Below are 24,493 nucleotides of genomic sequence, written 5' to 3'. Positions count from 1 at the left end.
AATTTGACCTTCATAGTTGAAAGTTTTGAATTTAGTGATAAGGTTTGTGTGAGATGGTATTCTCACACCAGATATCGTCACGATGAGTGGATCGAAATGGTGTCAAATAGTATGTTGGTTAATCACAAAACATATATAGTATTTGGAATCTAGCTCTAACAATTGGTTTGAGAATTGAACCCCCCACCCCACAAAAAAATAAGTAACAAGTTATTAACAAAGCAAGTAAAAATAATAGGTAAAAGGCCAGAGGGGTTTGGACTAAGGCCCAGTTTGGTAAATGGCTGTTAGCTGATTGGGTTGACTGATTGGGTTAAAAAGTATGATTAATTGATAATATTGGCTGATTGTAGAAAGTTGTTTGATAAAATAGTTGTTAGCTGATAGCTGTTTGGTATAAATTTTTTACTCAAAAAGCTAATTGAAAATGCTACTCTGAGTAGCCTTTTGAATTTTAGTATTTTGGAATTACAAAAAGCTTATTAACCAAACAATTAATAGTGGTCAAATAAGCCAAAATTGACTGATAGGCTGATTATTTACCAAACACGGCCTAAGCCAACTCTTGCATAGATGCTATGGAGTACAATATATGTCTTAGCATTAGAGATCATGTAATGACTAGCAAAGATCAATGAAAATGTTACAAGGTGATCAATTAGTATTGAACATCATTATCAAGGCAATTCAATCCTAATTGGAGCAATTTATGAACACATGAATGCATAACATTCAAATCTTCTTCCAATCTCCTTTTTTCTCAAAGCAAGCTTGAAATTGTAAGTAGTGTGGCTATAGTGATGTCATATTCTCATAACAACAGACACCTCCAAGACTCAAGTTTAACCCGGCCGAAAGTCACCACAAGAGATCAACCAAAACAATACACTACCACACGACAAGATTAGCCCTAGCTAATTCAATACATCCCTTTATGCAATGGCATTCACACAATAAAATTGCATCCATTTAAGGCACAATTGAAATGAAGTAATTGGAAAGTAAGGGATGAAAAACTTAGCTTTGATCAACTGTGAATTGAAGATACAAACTTGAATTGAAAGTAACATTGAATTACAATATGGAAATCTTAGAAAATCTTCACTAAATCTTAAATCTATTAGGCTATCTGCATCCATGGAATTTGACCAATTGTAAATCCTTGTTGGCTTTTTTTTTTTTTTCTTTTTTTCTTTTATTTTTTGTGTTGCAACTCTGACACTATCAGACTTGCAACTATTGCAAGTTTGATGTTAGACTTGCAACGCCAACCGCTTTTGAAAGATGAGAGAGAATTGTATGGATGGAGAGTGAATAGTCAATAATTATAAATTTAGTGATATGACATTTTGAAAGTGAGAGAAGATTACATGGGTGAAGTAGCCTTACAAGGTAATGTGATTTGAGAGGTTTCTATCTCCCCAAGAATATCTTTGAGATAGTGGAAAAAGAAATAAAGATAACTGCCAAAACGCTATTTATACTCCCAAAACACACCAAAAATAATATATTCTATTTATTCTAGAAGTCCGCTCACAATCAACCTCATTCACATGCCGATGGCTTCAATTGTGAGTACTAATCATAGTTCGCAAGTTCCAAAACTCACAATGCACCTCACAGTCATGAGTTCAGTCGTGACAATTTTACTCTGCATAGAAATTATGGTTTCTAAGTCATTTTTAACCTGACATCTGAATTAGACTTTGTGGTCTTCATAAAAGTTATAACTCTTTCAAATAATTTTAATTTTCAATTTCGTTTGAATAACTTGAATTGGTCATTCCTACATCAAGATATGATTAAAATATTGAGATCCCACCCGAGAGATTAGAGGAAAAAAGAGTAGAATTTGTCACGTTGACTCTTGACCTTCATTCTAAAATACACATTTGTTCATTTCCTTTGTTCCGTTGGATCTTCGGGCCATGCCATGATCATTGAGCAGCAGAGTTCATCTTTGCTAAAAACATTTGGCAGATGATCAATGCAAATCTTATCATTAGAAAGAACTATTTAAGTCAAGTATGAGAAATCCTCTCAAAAGACAACAAATTCAAATCTACTAGTAGATGTGATGAATAATTCTTATGCATGAATAAGACTCCATTCCATACAAACATTAGAAATATTTCCACAATTATGCAACTGAAAAGTGCATTATAACTACAAAGTGCATTATAACATATATTCCCAACTGAAAGTACACTTAAAAGAAAAAGTCATTATATTATCTTCAACTTGATCTTCCTTAGCTTGTAAATTGAAATTCACCATTATACTGGAGAATTTGAGATATTCCTCCCAGTCACTTAGCTTGTGTATGCGCACTATGATTCATCATATTCACATCCTTCAAATTTGATCTATAAAAATATAATGCACAATGAAGAAAATAATAGGAAATTGCTTGAAATATAAATTTATAAAGAAAGTCAGCATTGAATAAAAAATAATACCGTACAAAATTAAAATTAAATGTACATACTAGGTTAACTAAATGTATATAATATATAATTAATGTACATAATCTGTTGTTACCTAAGCATTCCTATAACTTGAAGGTATTCCTATTGAGGGAAATCTGAAACAATATTTTGATCTATACATTTTGTAGCATGCAATCAAGCCAAGCTTTGTGCTTCAGATCCCTTGATTTTGACCTATATGAATAAAATAATGCAAAATGAAGAAAATGAAATGAAATCAGGAGGAGAAAATAGTAGCAAATCTAATTTTGCAAATAAAGTTAAGAATTGAATGCAAAAAATTGAAAAATCAAGAATCAATCACGCTGTAAGTTCTAACCTCAAAATTTATGTCTGAAATATAGTTTCGAAATTCCTGAATGTGCAATGCCGAAACAACAACAAAAGGACCACACCCCTCTAATTCAATTGACTTCAAGGTGATAACATAATTCATCATGCGAGGAATTTTTTCCAAACAACAACAAAATCTTAGAACTAAGCGTTCAAGACATTGGAACGACTCTTTATTAGCCATCCATTTCTTGAGCTTTTTATCTTCAAGATGCAAGAATCTTAATTGATTGAATCTTCGGCCTTCAACTATTTCCCATACTTCCCCATGAAAAACATTTTTCAACTTCAACACCTCAAGTTGGGGCAACATGCCAATTATCATTAAATCCTTCTTAGAAAGGCTAGTATCATTCAATGACAACTTTTTCAGTCGTGAAGGAAACATAGAAGGTTTTGGAAGGGTTACAATGCATCCAAATGAAACTGAAATTGTTAACCTCTCAAGCCGCACCAAATAGTTTAAATCATCCAAAATAATAGGGCTGTCGCAAAATCCAAAAATTTTCAACTTTTTAATGTTTGGAAACTTGCGATACACTTCCGTTCTACAATGAGTTGGACACACCCAAGATAATGTCTGCATATTATCTTTAATCATGCTTGGCGGATCAATCACATATGAACTGTCAAGTTCGAGATGTTGTAACTGTGGTGACTCCCAAATTGTAGAAGGCAAATGGAGAGTAGGTCCTCTTGGTTGGGATTCATTACTATCGGAAACAACAAGTGTCTGCAAGTTTCTATTAGCTGACACAATATAATCTAGACCCTTAAACCATTCTTTTACGGATAGGTATCTCAAAAAAATTAAGTCATGTAATTGTGTTGGCACTCTTTGGAAAAATGAAGATGGAGCAGAAGCCAAAACTCTTAACAACTTGAACGGTACAGATATTTCATCATCTTTTTGAAAGAAGAAAATGGAGCGAGGAGTGTTTGTTCTAAACAACACATAATAGTCAAAACTATGTTTGTATAAACTTAACCAGCGACATGAATTTGCAAACATGTTAAATGACCCTTGTGGATATTGCTGAGTATTTACAGCACACAAAATGCTACTCTTCTGAGCTTCTCTTACACAAAAGCTATGCAAAGCGCTATGCATTTTACAACTCTTAATTTTTCCATCAGAACTCCAATTTTCAATTGAGACAAGACTTCTATCAATAAGCCCCCGTAAGTACTCATAAGCTTGACTTTCTAGACCTTCATTCCCAAATGGATTCAAAACTCCCTCAGCAATCCATAACCTAACAAGCTGTTTGACTCGGATTACAGTACGCTTCGGGAATACTCCAAGATAGAGAAAGCAAACTTTCAAATATTGTGGCAATTGATTGTACCTAAGGGTGAGAGCAGAGCTATCTAGAAATCCTAACAACTCTAATTCCTTTTCAACCTTCTCCCATTCCTTTCGTATGTTGTTACATTTAGACAAACGTTGTGCCACGGTAACAATTGACAACGGTAATCCTTCACATTTCTCCAAAACATGACTCCTAATTTTTTCAAATTTAGGTGCCATATGTTTTTCAAGAAAAGGATCACTACAAAATAAATCCCAACTTTCCTTTGAATCTAGCAAAGCCATGTTATGGATACAATCAAGTGAAGTGTAGGAACCCTGATCAAAGTGTGTAGTGGTCAGCACTATACGACTTCCATTATTATCATTAGGAAAATATCCTTGGATGTCATCCCAAACTCGATTGTTCCATAAGTTATCCAAAACAATAAGATATCTCTTACCTTTCAAGCATTTGGATACCTGCTTAGCTAGTAGATCATCATCATCATCAAGAGTTGTTCTCTTTCTAGTTTCATGATCTGGCTCTACTAGTGTCAAAAGAAGGTCGTGTAGCGTTTGCCTCACGTTGTATTCTCCAGACATAGTAATCCAAGCTCGAACATCAAAGTGCGATGCAACTGATGAATCCTCATAAACACTCGCAGCTAAAGTTGTCTTTCCAATACCATTCATCCCGACAATGAGGATAACTCTTCGTTGATCGCTATAGAGGAGTTGATTCTTTACCAGTAAGTAATCATGGCGACGACCCACCATTTTGCCCTCCAGCTTTGGAGGCTGCAGCCGCAAGGATGTATCCAACGACCAAGGAATCAGTGATTGACATTCATTTGACTCATCATCAGATTCATTGATGATTTTCAGCAAGTGAGCTGCGTTTTCTGCTGCTTCTATCAAGGTTTGATGGAGTTTCTGTGCAGCTTTTTGTTGATCCTCTCTGTTCTTGGACAAAAGGAAGTTGCTGAGTTGTATTTCGATGCGGTCTTCGGCATTCAGTGCGAAGTCTCTGATCTGTATCTCCAAATCTTGGATTGCAGCACCACTACCCCTGGATTTTTCCTGCAGAAAAGCTTGCAAAGATGAAAGCTTTTCAAAGAATTTCATTGGTAATTCATCGTCAAGAATTGATACCCTCGGAATGGATCGCAGAAACTGGAGCTCTATTGTCGCCATGAGAGAAGTCAAAGCAACACAACCCATCTCTCTCTCTAAATTACTCTGAAGTTTTCTTAACCAAACCCAGAAAAGGGTCTTTTACTATTAGCGTTTAGTGCACGTCAAGCGTCCATTCAGCCAATGGAGATGGTAGCTTAAGCCGGACTTAGCTCAATATTTGGGAGAAGATGGCAGCTTAAGCTCACAAATCCAATGAAATCTCTCCATGTTTCAAGTTTGACTTATTGCTAGAACGGTATGAATAATCTAAACTGGTTTACCTCTTTGTGATCTTTTCTTGGTTAAGGTTACAAATTCCTCATAGGAATTGCCAATTAGCCTTCTTGGTTTGAGTCGATTAGCACAACTATGACATACAGGAAATCTAGGTTGGGTATCCTTATGGTCATTTGCCGGTTAGGGTCACAAGACAGTTTTCACTACTTGTTTATGGGATAGGTCAACAAAGAGATATGGTCCGAACAAGAAGAGGTTTGAGCACTTGGCTTTCTTGAACCTGGCACCAGAAGTGATCCGTTTGATATGGTCATTTCTGAGTAAGCTTCTTATGATCTATAGCTCTAGTGTTTCGACACCAACTTAATAGGTTGAGTAGTTCAGTGTGATATCAATATTTCATGAAGTGATAAAGATTATATTTGGTCTAATGGAAGCAAACAGGGCAAAATGCCGGTGCCCAACTCAATAGGATGGTTCAGCAAACAGGGCAAAATGCGGGTGCACAACTCAATTCATAGAATCAAATATTTGGTTTAAGGGTCAACTGATATGTTCTGAAACTGTTGTTACAGTCAAAACTCAAAAGTTCAAATTTGAGAGATGGACCCAAACTGTAATCCTTGTGTTATGTTAAAGTTTGCTTTAAATGATGGGATTCTCAACTTTGGGCCCTGGTTGGAGAACCAGTAACATGTACATATACCATAATACCCCCTTCTGACTCGAGACTTGAGAATGGGAATGAGGGACAATTTAGTCTTTTCACTTAAGTGACTGACTGCCACTATACTCCACACTTTAATTTGCAAAGACTTCCCTCCCCTACTTTCTGCATTCTGCCACTGATCACACTTTGCCCTCTGACCAACTTAAATAACTCAGACCCCTTAGCTTCTTCCCCACAACACTTACCCCATTGCAGATCTCAGTAAAGCAAACACAGCAGTGGTGCTGTCAAGGAACCTTCTGAATTCATGGCCACAGAAAAGCTACAAAACACTGTAAGAACCTCTATCTCAACTCTTCTCCTATTCTATGTATCCAAGAACGTGTCGTTTTACAATTCTTTCGTGGTTTTTGGGCATGCATATGTGGATCTGGTTCAGCAGAAGCCAGTAAAGGACCAAGTCCAGCACTATGTGGCTACGAAGAGTGTTGGGCAGAGGCCTGAATAGCCAAGTCCAACACTCTGCCTCACGAAAATGCTCGATCCTAACAACACATCTTTAGTCCAAATCTTGTTCAGCTCAAAGTAATTTGCTTTCAGAGACGTATATATACACGCAAAAGGCAATATTGGATTTTCCACTCCAATAAGTATGAGTTAAATGTTACATAAAGATGAGAGAAACAGAAGAACACCACAAAACTTATTATCTAAACTCTGCACACGAAGCAAAAAACGCTAGGGAGGGGTGAGTTCAACTGGTTGATGTTGATCCTCCTCTCCTCTTCTATCAAAATGTATTCTTCTTCTTCTTTTTGATATGTTCTATATCAGGGATGGAGTAATTATTGGCGATGTGCCAATCTGTAACTACATTGTATATATTCTGTACAATTGGCATATAAAAGCCTTATGGGAACATTATTGGATGCCCTATCCAACTCTCCCATACAACAAACAAAAGAATGTGACACAACACAAAAAACAAAACAACACTCTAGACACTGTATTAGGCTGGTAAGTTGAGAAAGGATGCAGACCATCTTATCAGATCTTCGGAAAATACTAGGATGCTGCTTAGCATTCTAGATTGTGGTCTTTGGGACCAGATAGATCTTCATGGCCTCTTTGTAAAAACTCGGGTCATAATGACTGCAATCCAACGGAAAACTGGCTTAAAAAAACATCTACACATGCCTGAAATTTTCGGACGAAAAGTCATGGTGGTTGAGCACAGCAGAATCTGCACGAGATTGATCGATCAGTAAAAGTTTTGTCATAAACTATGGAGGAGGGCCCTCTTGCACGATGGAGGATGAGAAGGATTGATGGTTGGATTCGGAGACGTAGATTCCATTCCAAGCGTTTTTAGTAGGAATTGTCTCTCCTGAAAACGAATGAGAAACAGTGTCAGCATTGAATCGAGTTTAGGTCAGAAAGTGAAACAATGAAGGGTGTTACTTACACAACACTCTTTGAAAATTTCAGGCTGGGAAAAGCTGCTGCTAGCGATCTGAACATGGGGGTTACTTGAAGAGGGGAACAGCATTCTTCATTTGAATACTCACATATAGTCTCATTAACGGGATTAACTTTGTCACAAGCTGGTAAAGTATCAACTGGAAACAAACAAGTTTTATAAGCTGGAAGTGGCTAAATGCCTTGCATAAAGTAGAAGTCTTTCACACCTTGAGAAGTCGAGGCATTATTGCTAGAAATTCCTTTTGCAAATTCATCATCAAGAGCAGTTTGATCACCAATGTGGGTTGATTGTAATCCCGACTCAATATCCTAATGCAATGCACATAGCTCATCTTCGCTCTTTTCTCTAATATCACCAACCCCGTGGGCTAGTAAAGTTGATCCGCCATTACTATACTCCGAGCTGCCTGCAGACTCTTCCGATAAAGCAGGTTGGCTGCTTGATCCAAAACCAGTGTTAATTACTTAATTATAAAAGATAAAGATCTTTTAAAATATTTGATGGTCTAAATGACTTTTGTGACATTTAACTATGGTCTACAGGCATAATACTCAAATATAACCTAATGGTGTGTTAACAGCCAAACATTGCTTCAGATTATTTACCATTGGCGTGCGAATCTTTGGCATCTTCATCATTTTGATGACTCGATAAGTTGCTCCCAGGACTGTAGAGATTTTGACCTATTACTACAAAAGGAGACCTTAGCATCTGATTTGTAGCATCACAACTCACGAATGGTTTTTCCCCGTTGCTAAAACTTTCAGGGGAAACTGGAATCTGACTCCTCCTAAACGCCAAGAAGTGAAGAAAATGAATGTTATTTACTGGAGCATGATCATATAGAGTTGAAGCACGCATTATGCTAATTTTACCTCTGCTTCTTAAGGGGCACTGCAGATTCTGAAATGCTATCACTACTGTTGAGCCAACTTGGAAAGATAACCCTCCTATTAATGGATGAATTACTGTTTCTTTGCTAATGCCTCGTTCTTCACTCTCTTTTTGCAGAGGGTCGTGAACCGATTCTTCACAGCATTATCAGTTCTGCGTGAACAGACAAGATTGGATTTAAAGCGCCATTAAAACCATCTAACTCAATGAGAAAACGGAGAATCAAGCACATTTCATTACCCGCCAGAAATCACCTTCGCGATTTCTGTCCATCTGTTGCCAAATATCCTCTGTGCCTGCAGACAACGCTTATTTATATGATCACCAAAACGATAACTAAATGGATTGATATGGAAACTCCACGCCACCAGAAAGGTGACAACAGGGCATATCGATCATATGCAAGACCAAGAAAGCAAGAAAAACTAATGTACGAGAAACAGAAAAACTAGCACAACTTCAAACACAAAACTAGCTTCATAACAACATAAATCAAGCGCTAGACTTTCTTTTCTTCTTTTTTTCGGGTGCTAACTCAAAATCCGGGGAGACAGTAGCATGGTGAGTTCAAAAGATGGTGCTATTCAGTATCGACTTTTACCTCACATAGACTATAAGAGCATATCTTCTTCAGGAGACCATCCCCCCTTTTGAAATCGGAGTTCAAATATGTAAACCATCTGCATAAACATTGTCACAACATCCATCCAAATGAGCTTACATTCAACATTGGAAAAAAAAATGGAGAAAAAAAGAAAAAAACAGAAGAATCAAACCATAAATAAACTTAGGACAAACCTTCTTCTGCATTGCCTGGTAGTTTTATCCTTAAACTTTGATGCAATGATAGTCCAACTACACAAAAACAGTATTAAACAAAACCTTAATTTCATCATCCCATCATTATCCATCACAAAAGCTTCTTATCAATCCAAAACAGTAATCAAACAAACATCTAAAGACTCACTTGTCAGTTCCATGGACTCTAATCTGCTCTCTCAGTATATCATCTTCCTGCAACACACCAACATTTTCAAAACCAACCAAAAACAGCAAACCAGAACAGTAAACCCAAGGAAACGTAGCAGTAAAACAACAGACCTCCTGAGACCAAGAAACAATGTGTCTCTCTTTGGGCTTTGAGGCTTCACTGCCATTAGTAGTCCCTGCTTTCTTCTTCATATTCTGATGCAACATACCTTGTGATTTAGCATATGATATGAACACTCATCTGTTAACCCAAACTGCTTCAAGGTACAGACTCTTGTGATTCATCATATTCAGGTCCCATTATTTTGATCTATGAAAACAAGAAGTCAAGAATGCAAAACAATGAAATGGGATCAGAAGGAGAAACAGTAGCACATGATCGATTTGGTAAAGAAAGTAAGCATTGAATAGGAAAATAAATGGAAAAGTAAGAATGAATCATGTTGTACGTATAGTAGCTTCTAACCTCCAAAATATTGTTTCCAGCATCGCGTTGAGATTCTAGAATACACTCGGCAGAAGTGATGATGGAAGGACAACACTGCTGCAACTCAATTGACTCCAAGGTATCAATATCTTCCATAATCATAGGGATTTCTTCCAAACAATAACAAAATCTTAGGACTAAGTGCTTAAGACATTGAAACGAATCTTTATCAATTCTCCATTGCTTGAGCTTTTTATTTTCAAGAAGCAAGAATTTTAATCGAAAAAACCCTGCTTCTACTTCCCATACTTTCCCATAAAAGGCATTTTCCAACTTCAGAACCTCAAGCTGAGGCAACATGCCAATTACCATTAAATCCATCGTTGAAAGGTTAGTACCACTCAACCTCAACTTCTTTAGTTGTGAAGGAAACATAGATGGTTTTGGAAGGGTTACAGCACAACCAAACAAAACTAAAATTGATAGCCTCTCAAGTCGTTCCAAATATTCAAGATTATCCAAAATAATAGGATGGCTGCCAAATACAAACATTTTCAATTTTTTAATGTTTGGAAACCTACAATATAATCCTGTTCTACAATGAGTTGGACACAACCAAGATAATGTTTGCATATTATCTTTATCCATGCTTGGAGGATCAATTGCATAAGATTTGTCAAGTTCAAGATGTTGTAATTGTCGTGACTCCCATATTGTAGAAGGCAAATGCAAAGTAGGTGTTCCAAGTTGGGATTCTTTACTAGAAACAACAAGTGTCTGCAAGTTTCGATTGGTTAACACTACATAATTAAGCCCCTCAAACCATTCTGATACATATAGGTATCTCAAGAAAACTAAATCATGTAAGCGTGTTGGCACTCTCTGAAGAAATGAAGATGGAACAAAAGCCAAAACTCTTAGCAACTTGAATGGTACATATATTTCAGCATCTTCTTGAAAGAAGAAAACAGAGCGAGGGTTGTTTGTTCTGAACAATACATAATAGTCAAAACTATGTTTGTATAAACTTAACCAACGGCATGAATTTGCAAACATGTTAATTGACCCTTGTGGATATTGTTGAGTATTTACCGCACAAAATATGGTCTCTTTTTGAGCTTCTCTTACCCAAAAGCTATGCAAGGCACTATGCATCCTGCAAGTCTTAATTTTTCCATCAGAACTCCGAGTGTCAATTAAAATAAGACTTCTATCAATAAGCTCTTGTAAATACTCATAAGCTTGATTTTCTAACCCCTCGTGCTCCAATGGCTTCACAAATCCCTCAACAGTCCATAATCTAATAAGTTGTTTGATTTTGATTGCACTGCGTTTTGGAAAGACTCCAAAATATAAAAAACAAACTTTCAACTGTTGCGGCAATTGATTGTAAGTGAAGGTGAGCGCATTGCTATCTAGAAATCCAATCAACTCTAATTCCTTCTCGACTTTCTTCCATTCTTGATGTATGTTGTCACACTTAGATAGACGTTGTGCAACTACAACAATTGAGTGTGGCAATCCTTCACATTTCTCTACAACTTGGCTCCGAATGTTTTCGTATTTAGGTGCCGTATGTTCCAGAGAAAGGTTATTACAAAACAAATCCCAAATTTCTTCCGGATCCAGCAAAGTCATGTTATGAATATAGTTATATGGGTCAGTAGAACTCCGGCTGAAATGGGTAGTTGTTATCACTATGCGACTTTTACTATAATCATTAGGAAAACATCTTCTTAGATCATACCAAGCTTGATTGTTCCATAAGTTATCCAAAACAATTAGATACCTCCTATGTTTCAAGAAATTGTATACCTGCTCAGCTGCTAGATCATCTTGAATGCTTCCCTTTTTAATTTCATCTGGCTCTGCTATTGTCCAAAGAAGCTGGTGTAGCATTTCGCTCGTGGTATATCCCCAACACATACTAACCCAAGCTCGTACACCGAAACGCCATACAATTGTTCGATCTCTAAAGACACTTCTGGCTAAAGTTGTCTTTCCAATACCGGGCATCCCAACAATTGAGATTACTCTTAGATTACGGTCCGATGAGAGGAGTGTGTTCCTCATCACGGTATGATCACGGCGACGACCGACCATTGAAGAATGCCGTAAGGATGTATGATTGCTGGGCTCCGAAGCCGGATTGTGTTTTAACCAAGGAATTAGTGGTTGAACATCACTTTTATTGGCCTCATCATGATCATCAGCGTGGTTGATTATGATTTGCAGCAAGTCTGCTGCGTTTTCTGCTGCTTCTCCCAAGATTTGGTGGAGTTGCTGGGAAGCTTTTTGTTGATCCTGTGTGTCCTTGGCCAGAACGAAGTTGCTTAGTTGTATTTCGATGCGGTCCTCAGCATGGAGTGCAAAGTCTCTGATCTCGATTTCTAAATCTCTTATTGCAGCGCCACCCCCGGATTTCTCCTGCACAAAAGCTTGCAAAGATGAAAGATTTTCGAACAAAGATTTCACTGATATAGATGCTTCATCATCAAGAGAAACCCTAGGACTGGGTTGCAGAAACTCCAACTCCATTGTTGCCATGAGAGAGCTCAAAGCAACACAAGCCATCTCTCTCTCTCTCAAATTATTCAGAATTTCAGATCTCAAGAAGTTTTCTCAATCAATGAGTGGATGAGCCAACAGCCCTCCAAACAGTGCAGAATAAGATGGTCTGCTTATTACAAAATTTCTAAGAGCTTCTGGAAAACATATTTTTCAAGAAAGTCAATTTCTGCCCCTTCTCCCTGTCCCAAGTTGAATGTTGATGCAGCTAATGATAGTCACTCAAGGGCCATTTCATTGCAGGAAGTATTACTGCTACAGTCCGCGAATAGAATTGTCCATTTAGTTATTACTTATTACTTATTAGGAAGGTTGTATTCATAACTGATCGTAAGGAATAGAGGTCTTACGCTATATCTTTCCTTCTCGATGTATTTTGTTCTGATCTAAATTAATGAATTTCCATTGTCCAAAAAAAAAAGGTCAATTTCTTAAATTTTGAGAAAAATATTTTTTTTTACTTTTTTGAAAGCAAGAAAAATATTGTTTTTTCTTGGTTTGGTTCTCTGGCAATCACAACAACTAGAAAGTTTGTCAGCATTGTAGTGTATTTTTTGCTGAGTGACAACCCTCTGTCTAGGAAGCAATGGTTTTCTCAGGATGTCATACTTGAAATGGAGGAAGTTGCAGAGGATGGTGCAAAAGAAGAGGAAGTCCATGATTTTTATATATCAATAATGCTTTTGAAAGCATTTCTTGCATCTAAATACTAATGAACTGTGAAGATTAGAATCAAATATTTGGTTTAAGGTTATGAAACTGTTGTTACAGTCAAAACTCAAAAGTTCAAATTTGAGAGATGGACCCAAAGTCCCAAACTGTAATCCTTGTGTTATGTTAAAGTTTTGCTTTAAATGATGGGATTCTCAACTTTGGGCCCTGGTGGGAGAACCAGTAACATGTAGATATACCATAATGCCCCCTTCTGACTCAGGACTTGAGAATGGGAATGAGGGACATTTTAGTCTTTTCACTCAAGTGACTGCCACTATACTCCACACTTTAATTTGCAAAGAGTTCCCTCCCCTACTTTCTGCATTCTGCCATTCATCACACTTAGCCCTCTGACCAACTTAAATAACTCAGACCCCTTAGCTTCTTCCCCACAACACTTACCCCATTGCAGATCTCAGTAAAGCAAACACAGCAGTGGTGCTGTCAAGGAAGCTTCTGAATTCATGGCCACAGAAAAAGCTACAAAACACTGTAAGAATCTCTATCTCAACTCTTCTCCTATTCTATGTATCCAAGAACGTGTCGTTTTACAATTCTTTCGTGGCTTCTAGCATGCATATGTGCATCTGGTTGGGCGTAAGCCAGTAAAGGACCAAGTCCAGCACTATGTGGCTAAGGGGAGTGTTGGACAGAAGCCAGAAAGGCCAAGTCCAACACTCTGCCTCACGAAAATGCTCGATCCTAACAACACGTCTTTAGTCCAAATCTTGTTCAATTCAAAGTAATTTGCTTTCAGAGACATATATATACACGCAAAAGGCAATATTGGATTTTCCACTCCAATAAGTATGAGTGTTACATAAAGATGAGAGAAACAGAACACCACAAAACTTATTATCTAAACTCTGCACACGAAGCAAAAACGCTAGCTAGGGAGGGGTCGGTTCAACTGGTTGATGTTGATCCTCCTCTCCTCTTCTATCAAAATGTATTCTTCTTCTTCTTTTCGATATGTTCTATATCAGGGATGGAGTAATTATTGGCGATGTGCCAATCTGTAACTACATTGTATATATTCTGTACAATTGGCATATAAATACCGTAAAAAGCCTTATAGGAACATTATTGGATGCCCTATCCAACTCTCCCATACAACACACAAAAGAATGTGACACAACACAAAAAAACAAAACAACACTCTAGACACTGTATTAGGCTGGTAAGTTGAGAAAGGATGCAGACCATCTTATCAGATCTTCGGAAAATACTAGGATGCTCCTTAGCATTCTAGATTGTGGTCTTTGGGACCAGATAGATCTTCATGGCCTCTTTGTAAAAACTCGGGTCATAATGACTGCAATCCAACGGAAAACTGGCTTTAAAAAACATCTACACATGCCTGAAATTTTCGGACGAAAAGTCATGGTGGTTGAGCACAGCAGAATCTGCACGAGATTGATCGATCAGTAAAAGTTTTGTCATAAACTATGGAGGATGAGAAGGATTGATGCTTGGATTCGGAGACGTAGATTCCATTCCAAGCGTTTTTAGTAGGAATTGTCTCTCCTGAAAACGAATGAAAAACATTGTCAACATTGAATCGAGTTTAGGTCAGATAGTGAAACAATGAAGGGTGTTAAATTACTTACACTTTCTGAAAATTTCGGGCTGGGAATAGCTGCTGCGAGTGATCTGAACATCGGGGTTACTTGAAGAGGGGAACAGCATTCTTCGTTTGAATACTCACATATATTCTCATTAATGGGATTAACTTTGTCACAAGCTGGAAACAAACAAATTTGATAAGCTTGAAGTGGCTATTAATCGGATTAAAAATGCCTTGCATAAAGTAGAAGTCTTTCACACCTTGAGAAGTCGAGGCATTATTGCCAGAAATTCCTTTTGCAAATTCATCATCAATGTGGGTTGATTGTAATCCCGATTCAATATCCTGATGCAATGAACATAGCTCGGCTTTGCTCTTTTCTCCATTATCACCAACCCCGTGGGCTAGTAAAGTTGATCCAGTGCTATACTCCGAGCTGCCTGCAGATTCTTCCGATAAAGCAGGTTGCCTGCACAACAATATATTAGGCACTCCCATTTTTGTGGACAAAGATTCCCAAGTAACATATTTAGCTTGCACGTAACAATACCTCCAAGATGGTTGACTGCATTCATTAATGTTTTTTAATTCATTTGCAGATTGCTTAAAATTCTCGAGCTGAATCTCCATCTCAGCAATTTGGCATTTCGTCACATCACCATCTTTTGTATGATTGAGAAAATCTTCGAGTACCTAAAAAGATTCTTTTCGTATCAGAAGATCCACTGATTGAGCCGTTATCATGTGAACAAACAACATATAGACAGCATAATACAGAGTAGTGCAAAAGAATATTGGCTATAAATATATATATATATATATATATATATTCTGACATTAGATGACTATCTTTAAGGGGAAATGAACTACACCAATTAATACACAATTACTATAAAAAATAGTGGTCGGAAATTGAACTTTGAAGGGCCTTTAAGTTGTTGCAATCTGAATATTTTTGGGTTATAGAGAAATAAACTATGCAAACACTGCAATGTTGATAATGCCAATTCCTCCATACAAGAATGCTAGTTTTTTCCTGACCTTGCAAGCGTTTTCAAGACTCTGGTCTGTGTTTTCGGAATTGACTTTGAGTGCCAGCGAGCTCAGTAGTTCAGCTTGTTGCATCAATGCGAGTATCTTCGGATCATCCTTCTTAAGAAATGTTCCTTCAGTTTTATTGCTAGAGCCTGCTTGATCCAAAACCAGTGTTAATTATAAAAGTAAAAGAACTTTTCAAATAGTTGATGGTCTAAATGACTTTTCTGACTTATATAACCTAATGGTGTATTAACAGCCAAACATTGCTTCAGATTATTTACCATTGGCGTGCAAATCTTTGGTGTCCTCATCATTTTGATGACTCGATACGTTGCTCCCAGGACTGTAGAGATTTTGACCTATTACAGCAAATGGAGACCTTAGCATCTGATTTGTCGCATCACAACTCACGAGTGTTTTTTCCCCGTTGCTAAAACTTTCAGGGTGGTCTGGAATGTGACTCCTCCTAAACGCCAAGAAACCGAATGTTATTTACTGGAGCATGATCATATAGAGTTGAAGCACACGTTACGCTAATTTTACCTCTGCTTCTTAAGGGGCACTGCAGATTCTGAAATGCTATCACTACTGTTGAGCCAACTTGGAAAGATAACCCTCCTATTATTAATGGATGAATTACTGTTTTCTTTTGCTAATGCCTCGTTCTTCGCTCTCTTTTTGCAGAGGATCGTGAACCGATTCTTCACAGCATTATCAGTTCTGCACGAACAGACAAGCTTGGATTTAAAGCGCCATTAAAACCATCTACTCAATGAGAAAACGGAGAATCATACCTGCCTGAAACCACCTTCGCGATTTCTGTCCATCTGTTGCCAAATATCCTCTGTGCCTGCAGACAATGCTCATTTATAAGGCCAACAAAACGATAACTACATGGATTGATATTGAAACTGCACGCCATCAAAATGGTGACAACAGGGCATATCGATCATATGCAAAACCAAGAAAGCAAGAAAAACTAATGTACGAGAAACAGAAAAACTAGCACAACTTCAAACACAAAACTAGCTTCATAATAACATAAATCAAGCGCTAGACTTTCTTTTCTTCTTTTTTTCGGGTGCTAACTCAAAATCCGGGGAGACAATAGCATGGTGAGTTCAAAAGATGGTGCTATTCAGTATCAATGTTTACCTCACATAGACTATATATATAAGAGCATATCTTCTTTAGGAGACCATCCCCCCCCCCCCCCCCCCCCCNCTTTTGAAATCGGAGTTCAAATAAGTAAACCATCTTTAGACACATTGTCACAACATTCTAAGGACAATAATTAAAGCACAACACTGTACTCCTCAAAAACACCCCACAAACATAGTGTATTTCACACTTATCACACACTTATATGACTGAATTACAAGACTCTTGAAAAGTAATAGAAATATTTTCACATGCAAAAAGTGCAATTTTACAAGGCAAAAATAACATATAATCACAACTCAAAACTCAAAAGTAGCATTTGTCAACCCAACAACTTCATACAATTGGTAAGAAATTTGCAAAGCAATAAGAATCGACTCTTGTATGGGTATGTTCAAAATCTGGATTAGTTTCATAATAGTCACCATCTTCAGTTCTTCCTTGTATTTGATTATTTGACTTGAGATCAGATATTCTTCCCAGATATCCTCTTAGATTCAAAACATATAAAGAGATAAAATCAAATACATAACTTAAAATTTAAGACTATTAATTGATAACCAAATGCTATGATCTTTCATCATATAAAATTTGTTTAAATAGAAGATTCCATACAGAAAATAGGGGACTGCAAAGTAATAAAAACATGGAATAGAAAGGAAAAATAACATAAATAAATAGGAGGCAAATATTAAGAATATATAGTGGGTTACCAATTTTTGTGATTCAATTATAGTATCCATACCTTGTCATTCATCATCTGAAGATATAGAGGAGTCTTCTGTGTGTGTACACTCTGATTCATCATCTGAAGGTTTAGACTCTTCTGTGTGTGTACACTCTGATTCATAACTTTCAAGTCCCTTGAGCTATATATATATATATATAAAAAAAAAAAAAAGAATGAAAAATGAAGAAAGTGAAATGAGATCAGAAGGATATAATAGCAATAGATTTTGTAAAGAAAATTAGCATTATATTGAATAGACAAATAAATGAAAAAATAATAATGAAATGAGATCAGAATTGAAGGAGAAATAGCAACAGATGATTTTTGTAATGGAAGTAATTAACCACTAAATAGGTTCTCAAAAAAACCACTAAATAGAAAAATAAATGGAAAAGTAAGGGTAGGTTTGGTTCAAACATCGGAATGGAAACAGTCATGGGAATCAAATATGGAGTACTTGGTAATGATAATGGGTTTAAGTAGAAGGAAACACTTTGTTTGGTAGTAAAAAGGAGGTGGAATCAAAATAAATAAATAATTAATTAATTAAAATAAAAATAAACAAATATATATAAATATAATACATATATATACACATACATATATGTATGTGTATATATATATTAAAATTTCATATTCAAGGTATGCACAATGATCTTTTTATTTTTTTCATTTTTTTCTCCCTTATTTTTTATTCTGTTGTTCAAAAGTAAATGAGTAAAATGATAATGGATTTTGTAATTACTAAAGAATTTGAATCCAATAGTAGGATAACAAAAGTATGCAAACAAACATAATAATGGGTATCAAAAGTCATAGTATGGTGTAAAAAGGTCTACAACCAAACACCACCTAAGAATGAATCATGCTATACTTATAGTAGCTTCTAACCTCCAAAATTGCGGTTCCCATACAGTGTTGAACTTTTATAATACGCTCTGCAGAAGCAATGAGGGTACGACAACACTGCTGCAACTTAATTGACTTCAAGCAATAAATATATGCCATAATCCAAGGGATTTCTTTCAAACAATAACAAAATCTTAGGACTAAGTGCCTAAGACGTGGGAAGGATCCTGCACCGACCACCCACATCTTAAGCGTTTTATCTTCAAGACACAAGAATTTTAATTGATCGAATCTTCCTTCAGCTACTTTCCATACTTTACCATGAAGGGCGTTTTCCAACTTGAGAACCTCAAGTTGAGGCAACATGCTAATTGCCATTAAATCCCTCTTTGAAAGTTTAGTACCATTCAGCTTCAACTTCTTTAGTTCTGAAGGAAACATAGATGGTTTCGAAAGGGTTACAATGCAACCAAACCAAACCGAAATTGATAACTTCTCAAGCCGTTCCAAATATTCAAGGCTACCCAAAATAATGGGATTGCTGCCAAATACAAAAAATTTCAACTTTTTAATGTTTGGAAACTTGCGATACACTTCCGTTCTACAATGAGTTGGACACACCCAAGATAATGTTTGCATATTATCTTTAACCATGCTGGGAGGATCAATCAGATAAGATTTGTCAAGTTCAAGATGTTGTAATTGTGGTGACTCCCAAATTGTAGAAGGCAAATGGAGAGTAGGTGATCCAAGTTGGGATTCTTTACTATAAACAACAAGTGTCTGCAAGTTTCGATTCATTGACACTACATAATCAAGACCCTCAAACCATTCTGATACAGATAGGTATCTCAAAAAAACTAAATCTTGTAAGCGTGTTGGCTCTCTTTGAAGAAATGAAGATGGAACAAAAGCCAAAACTCTTAGCAACTTGAAAGATACCGATATGTCATCATCTTCATTGAAGAAGAAAATGGAGCGAGGGTTGTTTGTTCCGAACAACACATAATAGTCAAATCTATGTGTGTATAAACTTAACCAACAGCATGAATTTGCAAACATGCTAAATGACCCTCGCGGGAGTTGCAGAGTATTTAAAGCACAAAAAATGCCCTCTTTCTGAGCTTCTCTTACGCAAAAGCTATGCAAGGCACTATGCATCCTACAATTCTTAACTTTATCATCAGAACTCCAACTGTCAATTAGAATAAGACTTCTAGATATAAACTCGAGTAAATACTCATAAGCTTGATTTTCTGACCCCTTATGATCCAATGGCTCAATAAATCCCTCATCAATCCATAACCTAATAAGTTGTTTCACTTCAATTGCACTACGTTTTGGAAAGACTCCAAAATATAGAAAACAAACTTTTAAATGTTGTGGCAATTGATTGTAAGTGAGGGTGAGTGCCCTGCTATCTAGAACTCCAAGCAACTCTACTTCCTTTTCAACCTTCTTCCATTCCTGCAGTATGTCGTCACACTTAGATAGACGTTTTGCAACTACAAGAATTGTGTGCGGCAATCCTTCACATTTCTCTACAACTTCGCTCCTAATTTTTTCAAATTTAGGTGCCATATGTTGCTCCAAAAAAGGGTTATTACAAAAGAAATCCCAACTTTCTTCTGGATTTAGCAAAGTCATCCTGTGGATATAGTAAGAGGAGTAATCATAATCATCCCTCCTGAAATGGGCAGTGGTTATCACTATGCGATGTCCAATATTATCATCAGGAAGACATCTTCTTATATCATACCAAGCTTGATTGTTCCATAAGTTGTCTAAAACAATTAGATACCGCTTACCTTTCAAGCATTTGTATACCTGCTCAGCAGCTGCTAGACCCTCCTTAGGAATGCTTCCCTCTTTAATTTCATCATCATCTGCCTCTGCTAGTGTCCAAAGAAGGTGGTGTAGCATTTGGGTCTTGTTGTATTCCCCAGACATAGTAACCCAACATCGTACATCAAAGTGGGATGTAACTTTTGGATCATTATAGACATTTCTAGCTAAAGTTGTTTTTCCTATACCAGTCATACCAACAACAATTGTGATTACTTTAGCTCGATGTTCTTCCCGTTCATTCGGGACCAGTTGATCCACTACCAGCATATGATCAAGGTGACGACCCACCATTCTGCCCTCCTCCTCAAGCATCGGAGAATGCCGCCGAAAGGATATAACATTATTGCCGGGCTCCGAAGCATGTTTTAACCAAGGAATCAGTGATCGTTCTCTTTTATTCACCACCTCTTCTTCATCATCAGCTTCCTTGATTATTTCCAGCAACTCTGCTGCGTTTTCTGCCGCTTCTTGCAAGATCTGGTGGAATTTCTGACAAGCTTTTTGTTGATCCTCTCCGTTTTTGGCCAGAAGAAAGTTGCTTAGTTGTATTTCGATGCCATCTTCGGCTTCCAGTGCGAAGTCTCTAATCTTTACCTCCAAATCTCTGATTACAGAGCCACCTCCGGATTTCTGCTGCACTAAAACTTTCAAAAATAGAAGCTTTTCAAATAAAGATTCCATTGATATAGATGCTTCATCATCAAGAGGAACCCTTGGAATGGGTTGCAGAAACTCTAACTCCATTGTTACAATGAGAGACGTCAAAGCAACACAAGCCATCTCTCTAACTCTCAAATTATTCAGATCTCTATTCAAGTTTTCTCAATCAATGGGTGAATTGAATGTGCCGCCCACAACCTTCCAAACTTGCTTACTAAAAAAATCTTTTAATTTCTCTCTCATCTGTAAAACTTTGTGCTAGTGACTCAAAACTTTTGAATATTTGATCCTTTATCTTTAAATATATTCTTCATGCCAAACAAAATTTAATAGCCTAGCTAGTATGCTTGCCTGCTTCTGCTTGGCGTAGTCAGAATGTTAAAAGTTTAATTTACAGTTAAAATTTGAGTTCCAACTTCCAACCACTTTGAAGATTCATTTAAAAAAAAAAAAAAGTATATTGGTCGATTAACTAGATTTCTTACCATATTAGTGTTTGAAATTTTAAATTTTAAAAATATCATGTTACAAAATCCATATGCTTAAACTACAAGATTGTATAACATGAGTCATAGAAACGCATAACACAAAACACATACACATGTTTTATATTTATTTTAGTTCTGATACAAAATTAATATTCTTAAGATATAGAATTACATAACATAAGACACAAAAACTCATAATACAAGACACAAAACGCATATCACAAGTCACAAAAGCGCATGTTATATTTACTTTTGATGATTTTATTGACTAGGGGTAGCAATGTAATACCCACTTCCTTATAAATACAATTATATTTATGTTTATTAAATGAGGTCAACAAGTCAAAGGTTGTTAAAGTTTGATATTGAATAAAAATTACTAAATTACCCATTGTTTAAAGGTTAAGGAATCACTTTGCCTTTGGATAAATATCTCATTTGAAAGAAGATAAAGAGAGCTAACTAGAGAGATAGGGGAAGGACAAATCTTGAAGCTTGGATATCCATCTTCTTCAAGCTTAGGTCTAAAGTAATTGGAATATTCTAGGTAAGTTTGACCTCCATATTTCACTCTTTTTGAGTTGGGTTTATCATTGGAGTCCTAAGAGTGATGTTTTGAAAATATTAGGGATTTTGATAATAAGTATTTGGGTGAGCTAAATAGCTAAGATTTGGATGTTTTAAGTAAGTGGTTAACCCTTCTCTCCTTATTTTCCAAAACTCATAACCTATTTTGGAATCTCTACCACTTGAATACCCATTTTAGGGTAGTTTGAGTTAAAAATATTTTTAGATTTTTGATATAGTATGACTCAAGCTATTTATGATTGTTAAAGTGTGATTTCACTATTATTCGATTGATGGGTATGGTTTGTACTAAGGTGTTTTGCTCGAAAAGAGGATCAAGTAATTTATTTGACAATTATTAGTTTATGATTTCATATTCGTTTTGCCAAGTTATGAGTTATACGGATTTCATACTACTTTTGGATACGTACTTTGTTATGTGATTTTAAAGAAGTGATTTTTGCTACAATTGGCTATTTGATTATTAGAATTATATTGAATGTTTGACCAAACTTATGCGACAACCTACAATTTGTTATTTGTTTTGTTCGGCTTGGAACGTTCCTAAATGTTCATTCCGAGTCGTCGAGCTTGATTCATTCCGAATCGTCGAGTCTTTACTTTTGAATTATTTGTTGGAATGTTCCATTCGGTTCATTCTGAATCATCGAGCATGACTCATTCCGAATCGTCAAGTCTTTTTGAACTATTATGTTGATAATGGCCTGTGCGACAGGATATAATGGTGGTTGTAGGTTGCTATTGAGTCATGGGTTAAAGAATGATTTGAGCTTTTGTTTATCACATAATGAATGTAGGATATTTTCAATAATTGTTTTTTGTTTTCGTGAAATAGACGTCTATTGACTTTTTGAATCTAAGCTTGTTAGCTATAAGGGCTCTGTTTGGAGAACTTATTTAAGAGTTTATAGCTTATTTTAAACTACTAATAAGCTATAAGCTCTGTTTGGTAATTTTAGTTCCTCAGAGCCAGATCCAGAGGAGTTCGTCCATTATCGCATACGATCACTGCTACGACCCACCATAACATTGCTGGGCTCCGAAGCCGAATAATGTTTTAACCAAGGAATGAGTGGTCCTTCACTTTCATTCACCACTTCTTCATCATCACCCAAGGTTTGATGGAGTTGCTCATAAGCTTTTTGTTGATACTCTGGGTTCTTGATGGCCAGAAGAAAGTTGCTTAGTTGTGTTTCGATGCGGTCTTCGGCATCCAGTGCAAAGTCTCTGATCTCTATCTCCAAATCTCTGATTGCCCCGGATTTCTCCTGCACAAAACCTTGCAAAGATGAAAGCTTTTGAAACAAAGATTTGATTGATATGGAAAGCTTCATCATCAAGAGAAACCCTTGGATTATTGGGTTGCAGAAACTGTAGCTTAATTGTTGCCATCAGAGAAGTCAAAGCAACACAAGCCATCTCGATCTCTCTTTCAATTCAAAGCATTCAGATAACAATTTTTTTTTTCTCAATTAATGAGTGGATGTGCCAATTTAATAACCCACCAACCATTGCATAATTATAAGCTGCAATCAGATTGTCTGCTTTCTTGGCTATGTTTGGCTTATTTTGAGAATGTTACCTATCAGAACTTATAGTTTATTAGTAGTTTAAAATAAACTATAAGCTCCTAAATAAGCTCTGTCAAACAGAGCCCTTATAACTAACAAGCTCAAATTCAAAAAGTCAATAGACGTCTATTTCACGAAAATAAAAAACAATTATTGAAAATATCCTACATTCATTATGTGATAAATTAAGAAGAAAATTTTTAGTGATAGAGTAAAAATAAAAAAAAATATTGAGTTCGATATTTGTCAATAGTCTTTTAGTTGAGCTTGTCGCACATGATAGTGTAATTTACATTTACTGTGTGGTTTACAGGTTATTACATAGGATAGGATTTACTACATTCCCATCTTTGAATAACGATTGCAGATTTTCTTTGTCACCTAATATATACATACTCCCTCTATCCCATTTTATGTGTCTTACTTTCCTTTAACTCCTTGTAATTTATTACCAACTAAAATCACAACTCACAAGATGAGATTTACCCAATTCACACGCTTATATTTTTTTTTAGTACTTTTAACTCTATTACAATGTAGTATCTATTCATAACTAATTTCTCAACTTACTGAAGCACAAACAGTCGATACTACCTCCATAAGAGCTCAAAACTATGACCTTCCATTTAAGAGAACCACTCCATACCACTCCACACACTTATATAATACCTGCGAATTTCCTTGTCACTCCAAAAAAAAAAAAAAAAAAAAAAAAAAA

At 36.3% G+C, this 24,493-nt stretch overlaps 5 protein-coding genes and 1 pseudogene across 8 annotated transcripts in view; all 6 read right to left on the bottom strand.

The window, feature by feature from the left end:
* Positions 1–2,091: 2,091 nt before the first annotated feature.
* Positions 2,092–5,379, bottom strand: LOC116025113 (putative late blight resistance protein homolog R1B-23). 3 transcript variants are annotated; one of them, XR_004099592.1, is made up of 3 exons: positions 2,809–5,379; positions 2,542–2,663; positions 2,092–2,366 (listed from the first exon to the last, which is right to left on the bottom strand). XR_004099592.1 is itself a non-coding variant. In XM_031266208.1 (2 exons), exons 1-2 carry the CDS (start codon positions 5,335–5,337, stop codon positions 2,331–2,333), a joined length of 2,565 nt encoding a protein of 854 aa, XP_031122068.1. In that variant the 5' UTR covers positions 5,338–5,379; the 3' UTR covers positions 2,092–2,330. The 3 variants fall into 3 exon arrangements, 2 of the variants coding, with proteins under 2 accessions (XP_031122068.1, XP_031122067.1); XM_031266208.1 differs by lacking the exon at positions 2,542–2,663; XM_031266207.1 differs by lacking the exon at positions 2,092–2,366 and having other exon boundaries at positions 2,442–2,663.
* Positions 5,380–8,344: 2,965 nt separating this feature from the next.
* LOC116025132 (transcription factor MYB124-like) lies at positions 8,345–9,829 on the bottom strand. The gene is made up of 7 exons (XM_031266236.1): positions 9,678–9,829; positions 9,544–9,590; positions 9,375–9,431; positions 9,178–9,256; positions 8,817–8,872; positions 8,558–8,729; positions 8,345–8,472 (listed from the first exon to the last, which is right to left on the bottom strand). The coding sequence occupies exons 1-6, from the start codon at positions 9,771–9,773 to the stop codon at positions 8,648–8,650; spliced, it is 417 nt and encodes a 138-aa protein (XP_031122096.1). The 5' UTR covers positions 9,774–9,829; the 3' UTR covers positions 8,345–8,472; positions 8,558–8,647.
* On the bottom strand, positions 9,754–12,794 carry LOC116025112 (putative late blight resistance protein homolog R1A-10). The gene is made up of 2 exons (XM_031266205.1): positions 10,033–12,794; positions 9,754–9,876 (listed from the first exon to the last, which is right to left on the bottom strand). The coding sequence occupies exons 1-2, from the start codon at positions 12,565–12,567 to the stop codon at positions 9,826–9,828; spliced, it is 2,586 nt and encodes an 861-aa protein (XP_031122065.1). The 5' UTR covers positions 12,568–12,794; the 3' UTR covers positions 9,754–9,825.
* A 1,249-nt stretch (positions 12,795–14,043) lies between these two features.
* LOC116025121 (transcription factor MYB124-like) overlaps positions 14,044–24,493 on the bottom strand; it is a 17,278-nt gene continuing 6,828 nt past the window's right edge. For both annotated transcript variants that reach the window (XM_031266215.1, XM_031266216.1), the window contains exon 14: positions 14,044–14,710. The gene's annotated coding sequence lies outside the window, so the exon portion shown is untranslated. The remainder of the gene's footprint in view (positions 14,711–24,493) is intronic.
* Positions 20,139–21,384, bottom strand: LOC116025127 (putative disease resistance protein At1g59780). Its single transcript, XM_031266229.1, has 2 exons — positions 20,429–21,384; positions 20,139–20,307 (listed from the first exon to the last, which is right to left on the bottom strand). Exons 1-2 carry the CDS (start codon positions 21,246–21,248, stop codon positions 20,264–20,266), a joined length of 864 nt encoding a protein of 287 aa, XP_031122089.1. The 5' UTR covers positions 21,249–21,384; the 3' UTR covers positions 20,139–20,263.
* Positions 23,016–23,665, bottom strand: LOC116025131 (annotated as a pseudogene).

This window comes from Ipomoea triloba, chromosome 7 (genome assembly GCF_003576645.1).
Source record: "Ipomoea triloba cultivar NCNSP0323 chromosome 7, ASM357664v1".
NCBI classification, from domain to species: Eukaryota; Viridiplantae; Streptophyta; class Magnoliopsida; order Solanales; family Convolvulaceae; genus Ipomoea; species Ipomoea triloba.
The sequence above is the reverse complement of the archived record's forward strand: the minus strand, read 5'-3'. Positions and strand labels throughout refer to the sequence as shown.